The sequence below is a fragment of the Pristis pectinata genome, chromosome 6, assembly GCF_009764475.1.
Source record: "Pristis pectinata isolate sPriPec2 chromosome 6, sPriPec2.1.pri, whole genome shotgun sequence".
NCBI classification, from domain to species: domain Eukaryota; kingdom Metazoa; phylum Chordata; class Chondrichthyes; order Rhinopristiformes; family Pristidae; genus Pristis; species Pristis pectinata.
Window position 1 is genome coordinate 62,074,402 of NC_067410.1, and position 18,608 is coordinate 62,093,009.

Below are 18,608 nucleotides of genomic sequence, written 5' to 3' on the forward strand. Positions count from 1 at the left end.
GGAGAGAATGCAGAGCAGATTCATCAGGCTGTTGCCTGGATTGTATCATATCAGTTGTAACAGAGATGGGACTGAGAGGGTCTGTTTCCTCTGGAGTGAAGGAGGCTGAAGGGTGACCTGAGAGAGATATATAAAATTATAATAGGGAAGAGTCAGAATATTTTTTGCATGGTGGAGGTTTCAAAAACAAGAGGGCATAGATTTCAGGGGAGAGATTGGAGTTTTGAAGGGGATTTGAGGGAAAAATTTTGACACAGACAGTGGTTCTGGAACATGCTGTGAAAGGAGGCGGTGGAGGCAGATCTCTCCACAGATGCTGCCTGGCCCACTGAGTTCTTCCAGCAGTATGTTTCTTGCTCCAGATTCCAGTATCTGCATTCTCTTGTGTCCCCAACCTACTCCGTACCTGTATTCAACCACTTCACAAAACAAGTTTCTCTGACCATCCTCCTGTAATATTAAGGCAACAATTTCATTTAGAGCAAAAACAGACTGCGAGAGGAACTCAACAGGTTTCAGGAGCATCTATGAAGACAAAAGGACAGTCGGCATTTTAGGTCATGACCCTGCATCAGGACTGAGAGGGAGGTAGCCAGTATAAAGGGTTTAGAGGGAAGGTTGAGGCAGGCGATTGGTGGAACCAGGTGAAGAGGGAGATGATGGGCAGATGGAGCCAAGTGGGGGAGGAGGAAGAGTGGAGCTGGGATTCAGTGTCTGGTGGGTGATAGGTCGAGACAGATAAGGAGAGAGGAAGAGGGGCAGATGGAGCCAGTTAAAGGGAAGGGAGGGTGGAGCTGGAGACAGAGTCTGACAGGTGATGTGGAAACACAAGAGGCTGCAGATGCTGGAAACTGACAGGTAAGGAAGGTGATACGTGGAACCAGATAAGGGAGGGGTGATGGGCAGATGGAGCACATTGGGGAAGGAGTCAGCAGAAACAGAAGGTGTGTGTGTGGGTGCGTGATATGCAGATGGAACCAAGTGGGGCTATGTGACAGGTGTTGGGGGGTGGGGGAGCGGAGGACAGGGTTGGGGTGAGAACCAGAAGGAGAGAGAAAGAAGCACAGGGAGTGTGTGTTCCCTGATATTGGAAAATTCAATATTCCAGCATCTGCGGTCTCTCTTGTGTCTCAATTTCATTCAGAGTTCCTCATGCATTCACGCCTAATGTTGGACTTTGCTCCTTGTCAGTGCATTGGCCGTGCTTTATCTTAACTGTTCCACAGCTCCCACTTATGCACAAAATGTTCCGGCTCCCTGTATAGAACGGAGTACAAAATAATCACATCATTGAGGGCCACAAATTAGTGTTTACCAGCACAGTCATGGACTCAGCCCAGTAAATCACAGGCACATCCCTGTCCACCATCAAAAGTATCCACACAGTGCGCAGCCTCAAGAAGGCAATATCTATCATCAAAAATCCCCACCATCCGGGCCATGCCATCCTCTCTCAACTAAAACTGGACATTGCAAAGTTTGTGTAATTTATGTTTAATTTATGTTCTTCTTGTGAATGCTGTGTATCTGATGCTGTGTGTCTGTGTTGCTGCTGCAAGTAAATTTTTCATTGCACCTGTGCATACATGTACTTGTGCAAATGACAATAAACTTGTCTTGGTAGGAAGAAGGTTCCCTGGAACATCAGCAAGTTTCAACAGGTCGCCGAAGGCAATTTTCTATCCTTTGTTTGGAGTCAACTATGGTTTTTCTGTCATATGTCAAATAATTCTTTCATGACACGTGTCGTGAATTCTTTCATGACGTGTCGTTGCTACCGCTCATTATTACATATGATTAGCAATAACACCCAAGGTTCAGCACAGCTGAAATGTGTTCTCCCTACTCAGGGCCCTTTCTCAAACTTGTTTTTTCACTATTTCCCAATGCAAGATGTTTCTGGCTGACGCCCAGTAAAATCATGCTCATTTTGTACCATTTAACGAAAAACAATGTTCAAGGTTCAAGAAAGAAAGAGAAAAAAAAAGAAAGATATAGAAGAATGAATAAAAATGAGAGTGCCAGTGGCAATCCGGACAAGCATTTAGGTCAGGATGTTGGGATACAGAATGTTAGGATAGGGGATGAGGTATATAGGAACATGTCTACGGTAGTATGTAGTGAAGAAGGTAAGAAGGATAGACAGGTGGAAAGCCAGGATAATCTGCTGAACAATAGAAGTACAACAAAATTAATAGCAGATACCAGACTAAACGTACTATATTTAAATGCATGTAGCATTAGGAATAAAGTAGATGACCTAGTGGCACAACTACAGGTTAATAAATACGACATTGTGGCAATCACCGAGTCATGGCTTTATGATGGATGTGATTGGGAACTGAATGTCCAGGGGTACACAGTGTATAGGAAGGATAGGCGGGTAGGCAGAGGGGGAGGTGTGGCCATGATGGTTAGTAGTGATATAAAATCAATAGAAAGGAAGGATATTGGGTCAGAGGAGGTGGAATCCTTGTGGGTGGAGCTAAGAAATAGCAAGGGTAAAAGGACAATAGTAGCAGTCATATATAGGCCCCCAAATAGCAGTCAGCAAGTGGACGATAAGTTGCAGTTTGAGGTAGAAAAAGCATGCCAGAGTGACAATGTGAAGATAATTATGGGGGATTTTAACATGAAGGTGGACTGGGAAATCCAGAATGGCGGTAGTACTCAGGAGAGGGAGTTTGTGGAATGTCTAAGGGACGTTTTTCTAGAGCAACTTGTTGATGAGCCCACCAGGGGATCGGCTGTTTTGGATTGGGTGCTGTGTAATGAACCGGAGGTGATTAGGGAACTAAAGATAAAGGAACCATTGGGAACCAGCGTTCACAATATGATTGAGTTCAGTTTCAAGTTTGAGAAGGAAAAGCTGATAACTGGTGTATCGATATTGCAGTGGAACAAAGGAAATTACAAGGGTATGAGAGAGGAGTTGGCCCTAATTGATTGGAAGAGTAAGCTGGTTGGAGGGACGGCAGAGGAGAAATGGAAGGAATTTCTACAGGAAATAAGGAAATTGTAGGATAGATATATTCCAAGAAAAAAGGTTTTGAATGGAAAAAAGGCACAAATGTGGATAACGAGAGAGGTGAAAGCTAAAACAAAAGCAAAAGGGGCGGCGTACAAAGAAGCAAAAATTAGTGGGAAAACAGAAGACTGGGAAGCTTTTAAAAACCTGCAGAGAGAAACTAAGAAGGTCATTAGGAAAGAAAAGATGAATTATGAAAGGAAGTTGGCGGATAACATTCGAAAGGATACTAAGAGTTTTTTCAAATACATAAGGTGTAAAAGAGAGACACGGGTTGATATAGGACCAATTGATAACGGTGCAGGAGCCATTATAATGGATGATAGAGAGATGCCAGAGGAATTGAATGAATATTTTACATCGGTCTTCCCCGTGGAGGACATCAGCAATGTGCTGGTTAGTCAGGAGTCTCATGAAATGGAATTGAGTTCAGTTAAGATTACTAGGGAGAAGGTGCTAGGAAAACTAAATGGGCTAAAGACTGATAAGTCTCCCGGACCGGATGAGGTGCATCCCCGGGTTCTGAAGGAGGTGGCTTTAGAGATAGCGGAGGCATTGGCGATAATTTTCCAGAAATCGATAGATTCCGGCGTGGTTCCGGAGGACTGGAGGGTCGCAAATGTAGTTCCGTTGTATAAGAAAGGTGGGAGGCAGCATAAAGGAAATTACAGACCTATTAGTCTGACGTCAGTGGTGGGAAAGTTATTGGAATCTATCCTCAAGGATGGGGTTACGGAATACCTAGAGGGGCAAGGCAAGATAGGTCCTAACCAATATGGTTTTGTGAAGGGAAGATCCTGCCTGACCAACCTATTCGAGTTTTTTGAAGAAATCACAGGTAGGGTGGATAAGGGAGAGGTGGTAGATGTTGTGTATTTAGACTTTCAAAAGGCCTTTGATAAGGTGCCTCACAAGAGACTGATTAATAAGATGAGAGGTCATGGAATTACGGGTAGGATAACAGAATGGGTGGAGCATTGGCTGGTTGACAGGAAGCAAAGAGTGGAAATAAAAGGATCTCGTTCTGGTTGGTTACTGGTTACTAGTGGTGTGCCGCAGGGGTCGGTGTTGGGACCGCTCCTTTTTACCTTGTACATTAACGATTTGGATGATGGAATAAATGGTTTAGTGGCTAAGTTTGCGGATGACACCAAGATAGGGGGAGGAGCAGGGAGTATTGAAGAGATAGGAAGGTTGCAGAGGGACCAAGACAGTTTAGGAGAATGGGCAAGGAAATGGCAGATGAGATTCAATGTAGAGAAATGTGCAGTTGTACACTTTGGAAGCAGAAATAAGCGGGCAGATTATTATCTAGGAGGAGAGAAAATCCAAAGCACGGAAGTACAAAGGGACTTGGGGGTACTCGTGCAGGATACCTTAAAGGTTAACCACTAGGTCGGATCGGTGGTAAAGAAAGCGAATGCTATGTTGGCATTCATTTCGAGAGGTATAGTGTATAAAAGTAAGGAAGTGTTGATGAGGCTCTACGGGGCACAAGAGAGGCCTCATTTGGAATATTGTGCGCAGTTTTGGGCCCCACATCTTAGGAAGGATGTGTTGACGTTGGAGAGGGTTCAGAGGAGATTTACGAGGATGATTCCAGGAATGAAAGGGCTTACGTATGAGGAGCGTTTGTCGGCTCTTGGACTCTACTCACTGGAGTACAGAAGAATGAGAGGGGACCTCATAGAGACATTTAAAATATTGATAGGAAAGGACAGAGTAAATGTGGCTAGGCTGTTTCCCTTGGTGGGTGAGTCCAGGACCAGAGGGCACAATCTTAGAATTAGAGGGTACAGTTTCAAAACAGAGATGAGGAAAAATTTCTTTAGCCAGAGGGTGGTGAATTTGTGGAACTCCTTGCCACGTACAGCAGTGGAGGCCAGATCAGTGGGGGCATTCAAGGAGGAGATAGATAGATATCTAAATAGTCAGGATATCAAGGGATATGGGGATAAGGCTGGAAATTGGGATTAGAATAGTTTTTTTTTTCTCTTCCCCATTCCCCATTTCTCATTTCTATTTCCCTTTCCTTGGAGCAGACTCGATGGGCCAAATGGCCTGCTTCTGCTCCCTTGTCTTGTGATCTTGTGAAGCATTCTGGAAATGTTCCATATTATGGCCTGAATAGCATATCCAGGCTAGATAGCTGGATAGGCTAGAGGCTGGATAGACTGGGACCTTTTTCGCTGCAGCATAGAAGTTTGAGGGGTGACTTTAAAGAGGTTTATCAAATCATCAGGGGCATAGATAAGATGAATAGCCAAAGTCTTTTCCCCACGGTTGGGGAGTCTATAACTGGAATGTCTTCAAAATAATATCAGTTCATTTGTTGATTTTGGTTTCACCATTTTCCATTACAACCTTCCAGATGCCATGTTACCTCTTTTAAATTTACAGTAATGTGCAAAAGTTTCAGATTTGTTGCAATTTAATGAACTGTTACTCTTCCTGTGAGAGGTGCCTGACTGAAGCTGATTGTCAATCTTACTCTCACTTTTAATAATCACACATAAACAAAACAGGGGCAGGAAATCAGGGACACTTTGTTCTTTATTGTCCAACGAAGATCTCAAGAGCTTCTGTGTGACAGCGACTGATGGACAATCATATCTCAAGCTTGGCAATAGTTTGAAGTGAGCTGTAAGCCAGTGAGTTCTCTGACTCTGTGCTCCTCGTCCTTTTCAATCATTTCCCCACATCCCAAAGTTAAAGGTCATGTCTGTTTTATCAGGCTTTTCCTCAGCATCGATATATTTCTCAGACTACAAACAATTTCATTTGTTATGTCATCTCTTTTTTCCTTGTGTTCTGTCTAGAATATGTCATATTGGTCATGGGCATCTTCCTATATGATTGGCCGTCCTTTACTGTGTCAGCACAAGTGCACAATGATCATGCTTCCAAATACAGCAACAATTAATATTTTGACAAATCTAAGTGTAGCAGAACAGGATCCTTGATTATCTCAAAGGTTCCCTTTGACAACATATTTTCAACTGAAAGGCCTGTCAAATGCTGGTGCTTTCCTGTTCTACAGTGAGTTGACTGTGGAACAACACCTGCATGTTCACTGCCAACGGCCCTCACTACCAAGATACATCACACAAACCTGAGGGCAAGAATTGGTGTTTGATTCCAGTTGAGATTACACAAGTGAATTGGAGTGCATCCAGATTAGAGAAACAGTTGTCAGAAAGTGAAGTCTAAAAGTGAACGCATGATGATTTGCAAACACGCTCAAAGGAGTTTTATTTATTTTTATACTGTAGTTTTGGAATATCTGTCAATTGAATTTTGTCACTCATTGTACATTATCAGGTCCTGAATCAGTCTGTACCATTTTAGGATTGAATTAAAGTTTTGTAACTATTTGGACAATGCAACTGGAAAAAGTATTCAATTAATGATCCACTTCCAGCAACAACTTTTTTTTTCTTGCCAGAATTCATGTAATTCCAGACATGAGCTCCATATGTAGCTGAGAAGACCTGATCGATATCCTCCTTTTGCCAGTGAGCATAATACCTTTCCCAAGCCGGAAATGGGACTGGGTAGAACCGTTTTGTGATCCATAAAGAGATGCCATTGCATTCCTTGCCAATGAAGGCCCCTGGGTTATCAATGTTGCACCATTTCTTCAGCACACGAGTAATCAGTCGAGGACCTTGTTGAGCCCAAAGATCTCCAATGTAATGGGCCACAAAATCTTCCATGCAATTCCACAAAAATGGATGGTGCTTGTGATGAAAACCTATTACCCCATTACTGACCATTTCTGTGGTTGCTGCACATGTAAAGTTACCAAATGGCATAGACCTCAATGATATTATGTCAGAATCCAGGTAGATGCCCCCATATTTCCAGAGCAATGCTAACCTGCAGCCGTCGGCAAGTATGTGGATCCAATACCTTTCCTTTTCTGGATTTACCTATGGTATAATGGACAAAGAAAAGTTTAATTCATTATCTTAATTTCTATTCTTTCAAAATATTTCTTCTCCAGTGTTTGTGTCTCTTCCCAAAGCTAAAGACTATTCGAACCAAGGTACCTACTTGGCTGATTCCCATTTGCCAGCATTTAGCACACATCCCTCTAAACCTTCCCTATGCATGTTACCTGCATTAGCTCCATAGTCTTCTAAACATTGGCAATTCAAGAGCTTGTCTAGATGCCTTTTAAACATTGTGAGAGTTCCTGGCTCCACGACCTCCTCATTCCAGATTGCAACCACGCTCCAACCTTGTACCTATGCCCTCCTGTCTCAGGGACCCACACAATGAGAAAGAGACTTTTATTATCTCCTCAATCTATCTCCCTGATAATATTGTATAACTCCATCAGCTCACCCATCCTCCACTTCAGGGTGACCAAACAGCCTATCCAATCTCTCCTTGGACTGAAAAGTTCCAATTCAGCCTGGTGAATCTCCTCTGCACCCTCTTCAGCACAATCACATCCTTCCTGTAGTGTGGTGACCAGAATTGCACACAGTACTCCAGGTGTGGCCTCATCCAAATTTTGTAAACTTTTAGGGATTTTTGGATTTGTACCCCAAATTCGACGCAAAAGATATATTTCACTGTGTGTTTCGATGAACATGTGACTAATAAAGATATCTTATCTTATCTCCGCCCAACTTTCTAGCTGATCCATACCACACTGTAGCTTTACACAACCCTGCTCACTATCTACAATACCATTTTCATATCAGCTGCAAACTTACTAATCGTACCTTCTACATTCATCCCTAAGTCATTAATGTATGTCACAAAATCAAAGGTCCCAGCACTGATTCTTCTCACAGACTATCAATCAGAAAAACAATCTTCCACCACCAACCTCTGTCTACCATTACAAAGCCAAATTTAAATCCACTTTGCCAGCTTGCCTGCATCTCATGAGCTTGAACCTCTTGGATCAGTCTGCCACGTAGGACTTTGTCAAATGCCTTACTAAAGTCCATGTAAACAAAATGTACTGCACTGGCCTTGTCAATATGTTTATCTTTAATAAAAGCCTGATAAAATTAATGAGATAGGATTTCCCATCTACAAAGCCTTGTTGATGATCCCAATCAATTCCAATCTCTCCAAGTGTAGATATACCATGATCCCCTGAAATTCATTTTCAATAGCTGGCCTCCCACTGATGTATGATTCACTGCCCTTCTTGAACAAAGGAACATACTCCAGTCATCTCTCATCTCATCTATGGCTAACAAAGATGCAAAAATCTCTATCAGGGCCCCAGCATGTGGCGCATAGTCAACAACTAGGTCATGCAATGTAAGAGGAGACAGAAAGCTCTGATAAGCAATAACTTCCCCTCCCAAACGAATAAATGATAGGACGTTTCTCCCATTGACCAGGTGACTCCACAGCATCCCTCCACCTCCCTCCGCATCCAACAGTGACAACAATAATCACAGCACCCTCATTCAGTCCACTGCTACTGGGCTTAAAGACACAGATGCTCAAAATGAATCCCTCATCCTCAGAGAGCAGCATCATCACTTCACTATAGCCCCACTTTCCAAATGAGATGGTTCCAACACACTTCTGATGGCAGAAAAAAACACAACGGCAAAATATCTTTTAAGTGCTGGAACTATTAAAAAACATTGGGATAGATTAGTCACTGGGGCCGGACGGTATATATCCAGGGTTATTACGGGAAGCGAGGAAAGAGATTGCTGCGCCCTTGGCCTCACTGGCCTTGCATCCTCTGTGGTCACAGGAGTAACACCAAATGATTGGAGGGTGGCAAATGTTGTTCCTTTGTTCAAGAAAGGGAGTGGGGATAACCCTGGGAATTACAGGCCAGTGAGTCTTACTTCAGTGCTGGGCAAATTACTGGGGAGTATTCTTAGAGACAGGATTTATGAGTATTTGGAGAAGCAAAGGCTGATTAGGAACAGGCAGCATGGCTTTGTGAGGGGCAGGTCATGCCTCACATGCCTGACTGTATTCTTTGAGGATGTGACAAAGTACATTGATGAAGGTACAGAAGTGGATGCAGTGTACATGGACTTTAATACGACATTTGATAAGGTTCCTCATGGATGTCTCATTCAGAAATTCAGGAAGCATTGGATCCAGGGAAACTTGGCTGTGTGGATTCAGATTTGGCTCGCCCATAGAAGACAGAGGATGATATAAATGGAGTGTATTCTGCCTGGAGTTCGGTGACCAGTGGTGTTCTGCAGGGATCTGTTGCGGACCCCTGTTGTTTGTGATTTTTATAAATGACTTGGATGAGGATGTGGAAGGGTGGGTTAGTAAGTTTGCAGATGACACAAATGTTGGTGGTGTTGTGGATAGTGAGGAAGGTTGCTGTAGGTTACAAGAGGACATTGATAGGATGCAGAGCTGGGCTGAGAAGTGGCAGATGGAATTCAATCCGAAAAGTGTGAAGTGATACACTTTAGAAGATCAAATTTGAAGGCAGAATACAAGGTTAAAGGCAGGTCTCTTAGCAGTGTGGAGGACTAGAGTGATCTTGGGGTCCAGGTCCATAGATCCTCAAGGTTACCGCTCAGGTTGATCAGGTTGTTAACAAGGCCTGTGGTGTGTTGGCCTTCATTAGTTGGGGTATTGAGTTCAAGAACTGCAAGGTAATGTTGCAGCTCTATAATACTCTGGTTAGACCACACTTGGAGTATTGTGTTCAGTTCTGGTCACCTCATTATAGGAAGGATATGGAAGCTTTAGAGGAAATTTACCAGTTTGCTGCCTGGATTGGAGAGCATGTCTTATGAGGATAGGTTGAGTGAACGAGACCTTTTCTCTTTGGAGAGAAGGAGGATGAGAGGTGACCTGATGGAGGTGTACAAGATGATAAGACGCATAGATCGAGTGGACAGTCAGAGACATTTTGCCAGGGCAAAAATGGCTATCAGGAGGGGGCATAATCTTAAGGTGATTGGAGGAAGGTACTGGGGGACTATCAGAGGTAATTTTTTTACACAGAATGTGGTGGGTGCGTGGAATGTACTGCCGGCTGAGGTGGTGGAGGCCCATACATTAGGGACATTTAAGAGTCTCCTAGACAGCCACATGAATGACAGAAAAGTGGATGGCTATGTGGGAGGGAAGGGTTAGATAGATCTTAGAGCAGGATAAAATGTCAGCACAACACTGTGGGCCAAAGGGCCTGTCTAAGTCTGGCGTGCATGGTATGTATTGTAACCAACAGTGGTAATTCAAATGACATGAGCTGTGAATTTTATGTAGCATTACTGTACTCTCACCACTGGGGCACAAAACCACTGAAATTCAAAGACACAGAACTGAATACGCACGTCTACGTCCAATCTCTCAGCAGTCATAACATTGTAGAATTGTTATGGCAGAGAAGGAGACTATTCAGCCCATTGTGCCCAGCCCAGTGATCATCTCTGTGAATCTCCTCTGTACCATCTTCAGCACAATCACATCTTTTCTGTAGTGTGGTGACAAGAACGGCATACAGTACTCCAGACACGTGCTCCATAAGTCACTAAGAAGGTCTGCTCTCTATCCATGCTGCATTACTTTATCACCAGCTTATCTATCCATTCTGCAAATTTTAGGATCTGTGGACTGTAGCCCCAGGTCCCTCTGTTCATCAACACTACCTAGGGCCCTACCATTAACTGTATATGTCCTACCTTTGTTTACCCAACCAGAAATGCATCACCTCACACTTGTCAGGATTGAATTCCATTTGCAATCGCTCTGCCCAACCTTCCAGCTCCGTCCCATGGTTCCCATCTACCTACCATCCCTCCCTTATTTGGTTCCACACTTTGCCTTCCTCTCTCATCTATCTCTATTACCATCCTCTGCCTTCTATTACCACCAGTACTTATTTTCCTTCTCACAGCACCTTTGCATGTATATAAAGGAGAAACTTGCTTGCTGCACTTTGGTCATACGAGAGGGGAAGTCATTGCTTATACAACTCCTTTGTCTATCCTCCAAGTACCCAATTACTCCTTTCATGTGAAACAACACATTACTTGTATTTCTGCCAATTTTAGTGCAATGCATTCAGAATCTAAACCAGTCTTGGTGACTGTTACACAGAGCATCTCTGCTCAGTCTGCAATTGAGACCCAGAGTTTTGAGTTTAATTTTTAAGTTACTTTAATTTTTGTCCCCTTGCTCTGTGCAGCACAATAATCAACGCTCTTCCTTTCTTGGTGTCCATGAGCATGTCTGCCCTGCCTCCAATACTTAGCCTGCAGTAAACTGCCCTCAGTAATTTCACACAGGTTTAAGAAAAGTAAACAAAACGGTGAGAAATATTTGTCCATGTGGCTGAGACTTTCACTTCACTCAGTACTTCTGACCAGGTAATGTAAAAAATATTCCACTTCACATCATTTCCACAGATACACGACATTCATGGTGCCATTTATAAAAAGTTAATTTCAGTCAAACTAATTTACTAAATGAAATCATTTCTTGTTACTGGTTACCTTTTGATACCAGCCTTTTAATGGAGTGTCTTCAAACAGTTCAGTGGGATTTAAGGGTAGAATGACAACATTCTTCATTGAGGAGAGCAAAGGGATGCCTCTGTACTCAGGCTGTGGATACTGGCTCAAGTTGCCACTGAACCCCTTCATGAAATAGTAGACTGGTTTGTCTGGGTTTAGACGAGCAGCAGACTCCACTGAGCATACCATCAACGGCGTCGGCTCTACATTGTCAGTCGACTCCACAAATATAATACCGGCTTTGGTGTCTGGTGTTTCAGGATCAGAAACATCTGTACCAGAATCGTTTATCACCTGGGATATTCCGAAGACGTAGCTTTGAAAGTAATAATATCTGTCCAAATCCCAGCATCTGTACATCACGCCAGCAATTGTAAATATTAAGACAAGGAGACATCCCTTCTGCATGGAGATCATGGTGGGGAGCTGAGATATTTCCTCAAATGCTCCTGGGAAACAAAGATGCAAGTTTTTTTCAGCATTGACCTTATTCGTTAAAATATTTTTATAGAAAAGGAGTACAAAATAATCACATCATTGAGGGCAACGTATTAGTGTTTACCAGCACAACAGTGGACTCAGCCCGATACATCACAGGCACATCCCTATCCACCATCAAAAGTATCCACACAATGCGCAGCCTCAAGAAGGCAACATCTATCAACAAAGATCCCCACCATCCGGGCCATGCCATCTTCTCACAACTAAACCATAGAACCATAGAACCATACAGCACAAAACAGGCCCTTTGGCCCACCATGTTGTGCCGTCCATCAAACCACCTTCACACTACCTAACCCCTTCCTCCCGCATATCCCTCTATCTCACATTCCTCAATATGCCTATCCAACAAGCTCTTGAACCTGTTCAATGTATCTGCCTCCACCACCACCCCAGGCAGTGCATTCCATGCACCAACCACTCTCTGGGTGAAAAATCTCCTCCTGACATCTCCTCTGAACCTCCCACCCATAACCTTAAAGCCATGCCCTCTCGTCTTGAGCATTGGTGCCCTGGGAAGGAGGCGCTGACTGTCTACTCTATCTATTCCTCTCAATATTTTATATACCTCTATCATGTCTCCTCTCATCCTCCTCCTTTCCAGTGAATAAAGCCCTAGCACCTTAAGCCTCTCCTCATATTCAATACGCTCTAATCCAGGCAGTATCCTGGTTAATCTCCTCTGCACCCTCTCCAACGCCTCCACATCCTTCCTATAATGAGGCAACCAGAACTGAACACAGTACTCCAAGTGTGGCCTAACTAGAGTTTTGTAAAGCTGCATCATCACTTCGCGGCTCTTAAACTCAATCCCGCAATTTATGAAAGCCAACATCCCATTGGCCTTCTTAACTGCTCTTTCCACCTGTGAGGCAACTTTCAATGAACTGTGGATATTAACCCTCAGATCCCTCTGCTCCTCCACACTGCCAAGTACCTTGCTGTTTACCCTGTACTCTGCCCTGGAGTTTGTCCTTCCAAAGTGTACCACCTCACACTTCTCCAGATTGAACTCCATCTGACACTTGTCAGCCCAGCTCTGCATCCTATCAATATCCCTCTGTAAGCTCCGACAGCCCTCCACACTATCCACAACACCGCGGATCTTAGTGTCGTCCGCAAACTTACTAACCCAGCCTTCCACCCCCTCATCTAAGTCATCTATAAATATCACAAAAAGTAGGGGTCCCAGAACCGATCCCTGCGGGACACCACTAGTCACTGCCCTCCAATCCAAGGGCACACCTTCCACCACAACCCTCTGCTTTCTACATGCAAGCCAATTCCTAATCCACACAGCCAAGCTTCCCTGGATCCCTTGGCCTCTGACCTTCTGAAGAAGCCTACCATGAGGAACCTTATCAAACACCTTACTAAAATCCATGTAGACCACATCCACCGCACTACCATCATCAATCTTCCTAGTCACTTCCTCAAAGAACTCTATCAGGCTTGTGAGGCAAGATCTTCCCTTCACAAAGCCATGCTGGCTGTCCCTAATCAGTCCATGATTCTCTAGGTGTTCATAAATCCTATCCTTTAGTATCATTTCTAACAGCTTACCCACCACAGATGTGAGACTCACCGGTCTATAATTCCCTGGACTATCCCTATTACCTTTTTTGAAAAAGGGGACAACATTCGCAACCCACCATCCCCGTGGACAACGAGGACTCAAAGATCCTTACCAGCAGTTCAACAATCTCCTCCCTAGCCTCTCGAAGCAGTCTGGGGAAAATCCCATCAGGCCCTGGAGATTTATCTGTCTTAATATTATTTAACAACTTCAACACATCCTCTCTCTTGATATCTACAATCTCGAGAATATTACCGCTACCAACACTCCCTTCTACGTCATCAAGACCCCTCTCCTTGGTGAATACTGAAGAGAAGTACTCATTGAGAACTTCTCCCACTCCCGCCCTCCAGGCACATTCTCCCGCCTTTGTCTTTAATCGGACCTATCTTTACCCTAGCCATCCTCCTACCTTTCACGTACTTGAAAAAGGCCTTGGGATTTTTCTTAACCCTACTAGCCAACGCCTTTTCATGTCCCCTTCTAGCTCTCCTCAGCCCTTTCTTAAGTTCCTTCCTCGCTACCCTATATTCCTCACGGGCCCTGTCTGAACCTCGCTGCTTATACCTCATGTACGCTACCTTCTTCTCCCTAACAAGTCGTTCCACCTTTCTCGTTACCCACAGTTCCTTCACCCTGCCATTCCTTCTCTGCCTCACCGGGACATATTTATCCCTAACATCCTGCATAAGATCCCTGAACATCGACCACATCTCCATGGTACATTTTCCTTCAGAAAGGACATCCCAATTTACACTCCCAAGTTCTCTCCTTATAGCCTCATATTTCGCCCTTCCCCAATTAAAAATCCTCTTGTCCTCTCTGCACCTGTCCCTGTCCATGACAATTTTAAAGGTTATGGAGCAATGGTCACTGTCCCCCAAATGCTCACCCACCAATAGATCCTTCACCTGTCCCAGTTCATTTCCTAAAACTAGATCTAACATGGCATTCCCTCTAGTCGGCCTGTCAACATACTGCGTCAGGAATCCCTCCTGGACACATTTAACAAATTCCGTCCCACCTAAACCTTTGGCACTAAGCAGGTTCCAGTCTATATTTGGGAAGTTGAAGTCTCCCACTATAACAACCCTGTTATTTTTGCTTCTTTCCAAACACTGCCTGCCAATCTGCTCCTCTATATCTCTACTGCTACTGGGGGGCCTATAGAATACTCCTAGTAGAGTAACTGCTCCTTTCTTGTTCCTTAATTCCACCCATAGAGACTCTAGAGATGATCCTTCTACAACATCCATCTTTTCCACAGCCATAACAGTGTCCCTGACCAGTATCGCCACCCCTCCTCCTCTTCTCCCCCCTTCCCTATCCCTCTTAAAACAACAAAAACCAGGAATATTCAATATCCACTCCTGTCCTGACGTCAGCCATGTCTCAGTAATAGCCACGATATCATAGTCCCCCATACTTATCTAAGCCCTCAGTTCATCCCCCTTATTCCTGACACTTCTTGCATTTAAGTAAACACACTTCAGTCCATCTACCTTACTACTTTTATAGCCTGTATTCTGCTTCTCCTTCCCCAAAGCCTCTCTACCTGTTTGATCCAACTTTTCCCCATCCCCTTCTTCCTCTGACCTACTCCTCCGGTTCCCTTCCCCCTCACAAACTAGTTTAAACCCTCCCGAACCACCCTAGCAAATCTCGCCGCAAGGATATTGGCCCCCTTCTGGTTCGGGTGTAACCCGTCCTCTTTGTACAGGTCCCACCTTCCCGAGAAGAGATCCCAATGATCCAGAAATCTAAAACCTTCCCTCCTGCACCAACTTCTCAGCCACGCATTTATCTGCCACCTCTTCCTATTCCTGCCTTCACTATCGCGTGGCACCGGCAGCAATCCCGAGATTGCTACCCTTGAGGTCCTGTTCCTCAATCTTCTGCCTAGCTCCCTGAACTCGCTCTTCAGGACCTCATCCCCCTTCCTACCTATGTCGTTGGTGCCAACATGGACCACAACTTCTGGCTGCTCTCCCTCCCGCTCAAGAATCCTGCGGACCCGATCAGTGACATCCCAGACCCTGGCACCTGGGAGGCAACATATCATCTGGGATTCATGCTCACTGCCACAGAACCTCCTGTCTGTTTCCCTGACTATCGAATCCCCTATCACTACCGCATGTCTCTTTCCCACCCTTCCCTTCTGAGCAGCAGTACCAGTCCCAGTGCTAGCGACCTAGTAACTGCAGCTAGGCCCCTGCAGGTCATCCCCCTCAACAGCTTCCAAGGCAGAAAACCTGATACTGAGGGGAACAGCCTCCGGGGTTCCCTGCTCTGTCTGCCTGCCTGACTTCTTCTTCCTCTTCCCTCCCCTGACAGTCATCATTCTGTCTGCCTCCTGAACCTCAGATGTACCTGCTCTAAGGGGGGTGACTGCCACCTGATGGACCGTGTCTACATAACTCTCTCCCTCCCTTATGCTGCGCACTGTTTGTAGCTGCAACTCCAGTTCATCAACTCTGATCTGAAGTTCATCCAGCCTCAAGCACTTACTGCAGATGTGGCCATCTTGGACCACAGCAAGGTCCACAAGTTCCCACATCAAACATCTGCAGCATATGACCATGTCCTCCATCTGACTACCTTTCTTTTTTCCCTAGTTAGTCCCACCTACAAATCTATAGTCGACAACAGGTAAACCTTTCCTTTACCTACTTACCAGCTACTTACCCTCCTTGCCCCTTCACGCCAAAGCCCCTTGAGCCAAAGCCTAACCACTCTGCTGGCTCTCACTCCGCTGCCCGCTCCGATGCTGCCCGCTCTATAGGCTGTTTCCTTTTTTAAGCTGCCCACGCCGCACCTGCGCAGTCCAGCCCCCACTCGACTAGTTAGAAAAAACTTATAAAAATCTAACCCTTACATTAAAAACCCTAAGAAAAACTAACCCTTACACTTAAAAACCCTAAGAAAAGTGAAAACAGAGAAAACACTTAGCTGCTCTGAAGTCCTCCGAACCGAAGCCCAAGTCCTCCGAAGTTTTTTTTTATCTCCTTTTTAAGCTGCTTGCGCCGCGCCTGCGCAGTCCAGCCCCCACTCGACTAGTTAGAAAAACTTATAAAACTAACATCGGGCATTGTAAAATATGTGTATAATTTATGTTTAATTTACGTTTTTCTTGTGAATGCTGTGTTTCTGATGCTATGTGTCTGTGATGCTGCTGCAAGTAAATTTTTCATTGCACCTGTGCATACATGTACTTGTGCACATGACAATAAACTCGACTTTGAAGGAAGAAGGGAAACATGGAACGCAGGGGACAGGGCAGCTGTTGTGTTGTTGCTGGTGAAGATGCTGCATTAGGGAGACATCAGGAGTATGCATGGTTTCCTTTTCTGATGTGTCACATTTCAGCCCTTGCAACTGAACAGTAAACTCAACAATTTCAGATCCTCAGCCTTTCCATCGTTGTTTCAGAAATGGCCAGTCCTCATGGTGATCAGCCTATAACATTTGTTTGTCCTTTCTCTCTCCACAGATGCTGCAAGACTTGTGGTGCATTCCCAGCTTCACATATTTCCTCCCAGTTACATCTCGTCCAGTCAGATCCATTGCAATTAACAAGCCCTCACCACTGGCACAATGCATGTTGTTCAGTTTCTCTGTCTCCACCCAACCACAGACATTTCCTTTGTTCTTTTTACCCCTTCTACTTCACCGCAATTTCAAACATATCAGATTTCCACCAGTTCTTAGTTCTGAAATATTTACTCTGTTGTTCCATCTACAGATGCAATGCAAACCAAATGGCAAAACTGGTTTCAGTGTGGTGATTTCATGCTGTGATCACTTCTGTTCCATTTGTGACACGAAATGGAGAACAGGCAGAATTCAGCAAAGGGAATATAATTGGATCAGCCTGGATATAAAATAGTGAAAACAGAAACTATTTCCCAGCAAAGGTTTCACATTCATTTTGCCGTCAGACTTCTCAACCTTTAGCCGTTGTTGGTGCTGAATCAAGTGTCACCCTTAGCTCAGTCCTTTGTGCTCTCAACTAATGAGTTACAAGGACAGAGTTTGTTTTTGGAACTTTACTCTGTTTCCCTACAACCACCAGTGACTTCACTTCAGAGCAGCCCATTGCTCGTAATCACTTGGAATGTTCTGAGACCAAGGAAGTTACAATTTAAAAACAACTTCCTTTTCTTCTAACTCCTTGCCTTTGAAGGTGACTCTGTCTGTGAGGGACATCAGAAGCAGCCTTAGTTATCTTAAGTTATCTGAGACATCACTTGCTTATTGTCCCTGACTAGTTTACGACACTTTGCTGCAGTGACAGCCACTTCTGATCTGCCTCACTCAACTGATTGAGCGGGAGTAAACTATCTCCAAGATTAGTTTTAAATAGACTCACAATGTCCCAAACCTATTCGAGGATATGAAGTTACATGAGTTTTATTCTAGTTTACTCTTGTTGTTACATGTTGTTTCAGTGTTACTGATCATGATGATTTCTTTCGTACTTTTTACGATAAACATGCTTGGAGAAACGAAATTAAAGCTATGTTTGTTTTGTATTCACTCTCTAGTTGATGGTATCAAAAGGAATCAAGGTTATGACAAATAGAACACATTTTCCCAAAATAATATGATAGTACAATATAATTACAAAGGAAAGATGTTAAAAATCATTGCTACCCACCTGTAGCAATGTGGCTGAGTCTGTGAGTCTGTTCTGTGAGTCTGTTCTGCGAGTCTGGTTGGATGTTCTAGATGGGAGTTACTTAATTTCATGAACTTTGATATAATTTGCAAAGTGCCTGGGTGTGATACTACAAGGAAGCATGAAGTAAAAATGAGCAGTCACGTAAAGTGACCATCACAAGAAAGTAAATTTATAAAATAACAAAAAACTGTTGGAAATAAACAGCAGGTCTGGAAGCAACATTTCCAGTCAATAACATTCCATGAGAATTGGTGATGTGAAAAGAGAAAATGCTGATGAAAGATCATTGACTTCAAACACTAACTCTGTTTCTCTCTCCATGGAAGTTGCCTGACT

At 44.1% G+C, this 18,608-nt stretch overlaps 1 protein-coding gene across 1 annotated transcript; it reads right to left on the minus strand.

The window, feature by feature from the left end:
* Window positions 1-203: 203 nt before the first annotated feature.
* LOC127571146 (alpha-1,4-N-acetylglucosaminyltransferase-like) lies at window positions 204-18,293 on the minus strand. Its single transcript, XM_052017234.1, has 4 exons — window positions 18,249-18,293; window positions 11,494-11,963; window positions 6,908-6,960; window positions 204-1,257 (listed from the first exon to the last, which is right to left on the minus strand). Exons 2-4 carry the CDS (start codon window positions 11,929-11,931, stop codon window positions 1,212-1,214), a joined length of 537 nt encoding a protein of 178 aa, XP_051873194.1. The 5' UTR covers window positions 11,932-11,963; window positions 18,249-18,293; the 3' UTR covers window positions 204-1,211.
* Window positions 18,294-18,608: the final 315 nt, after the last annotated feature.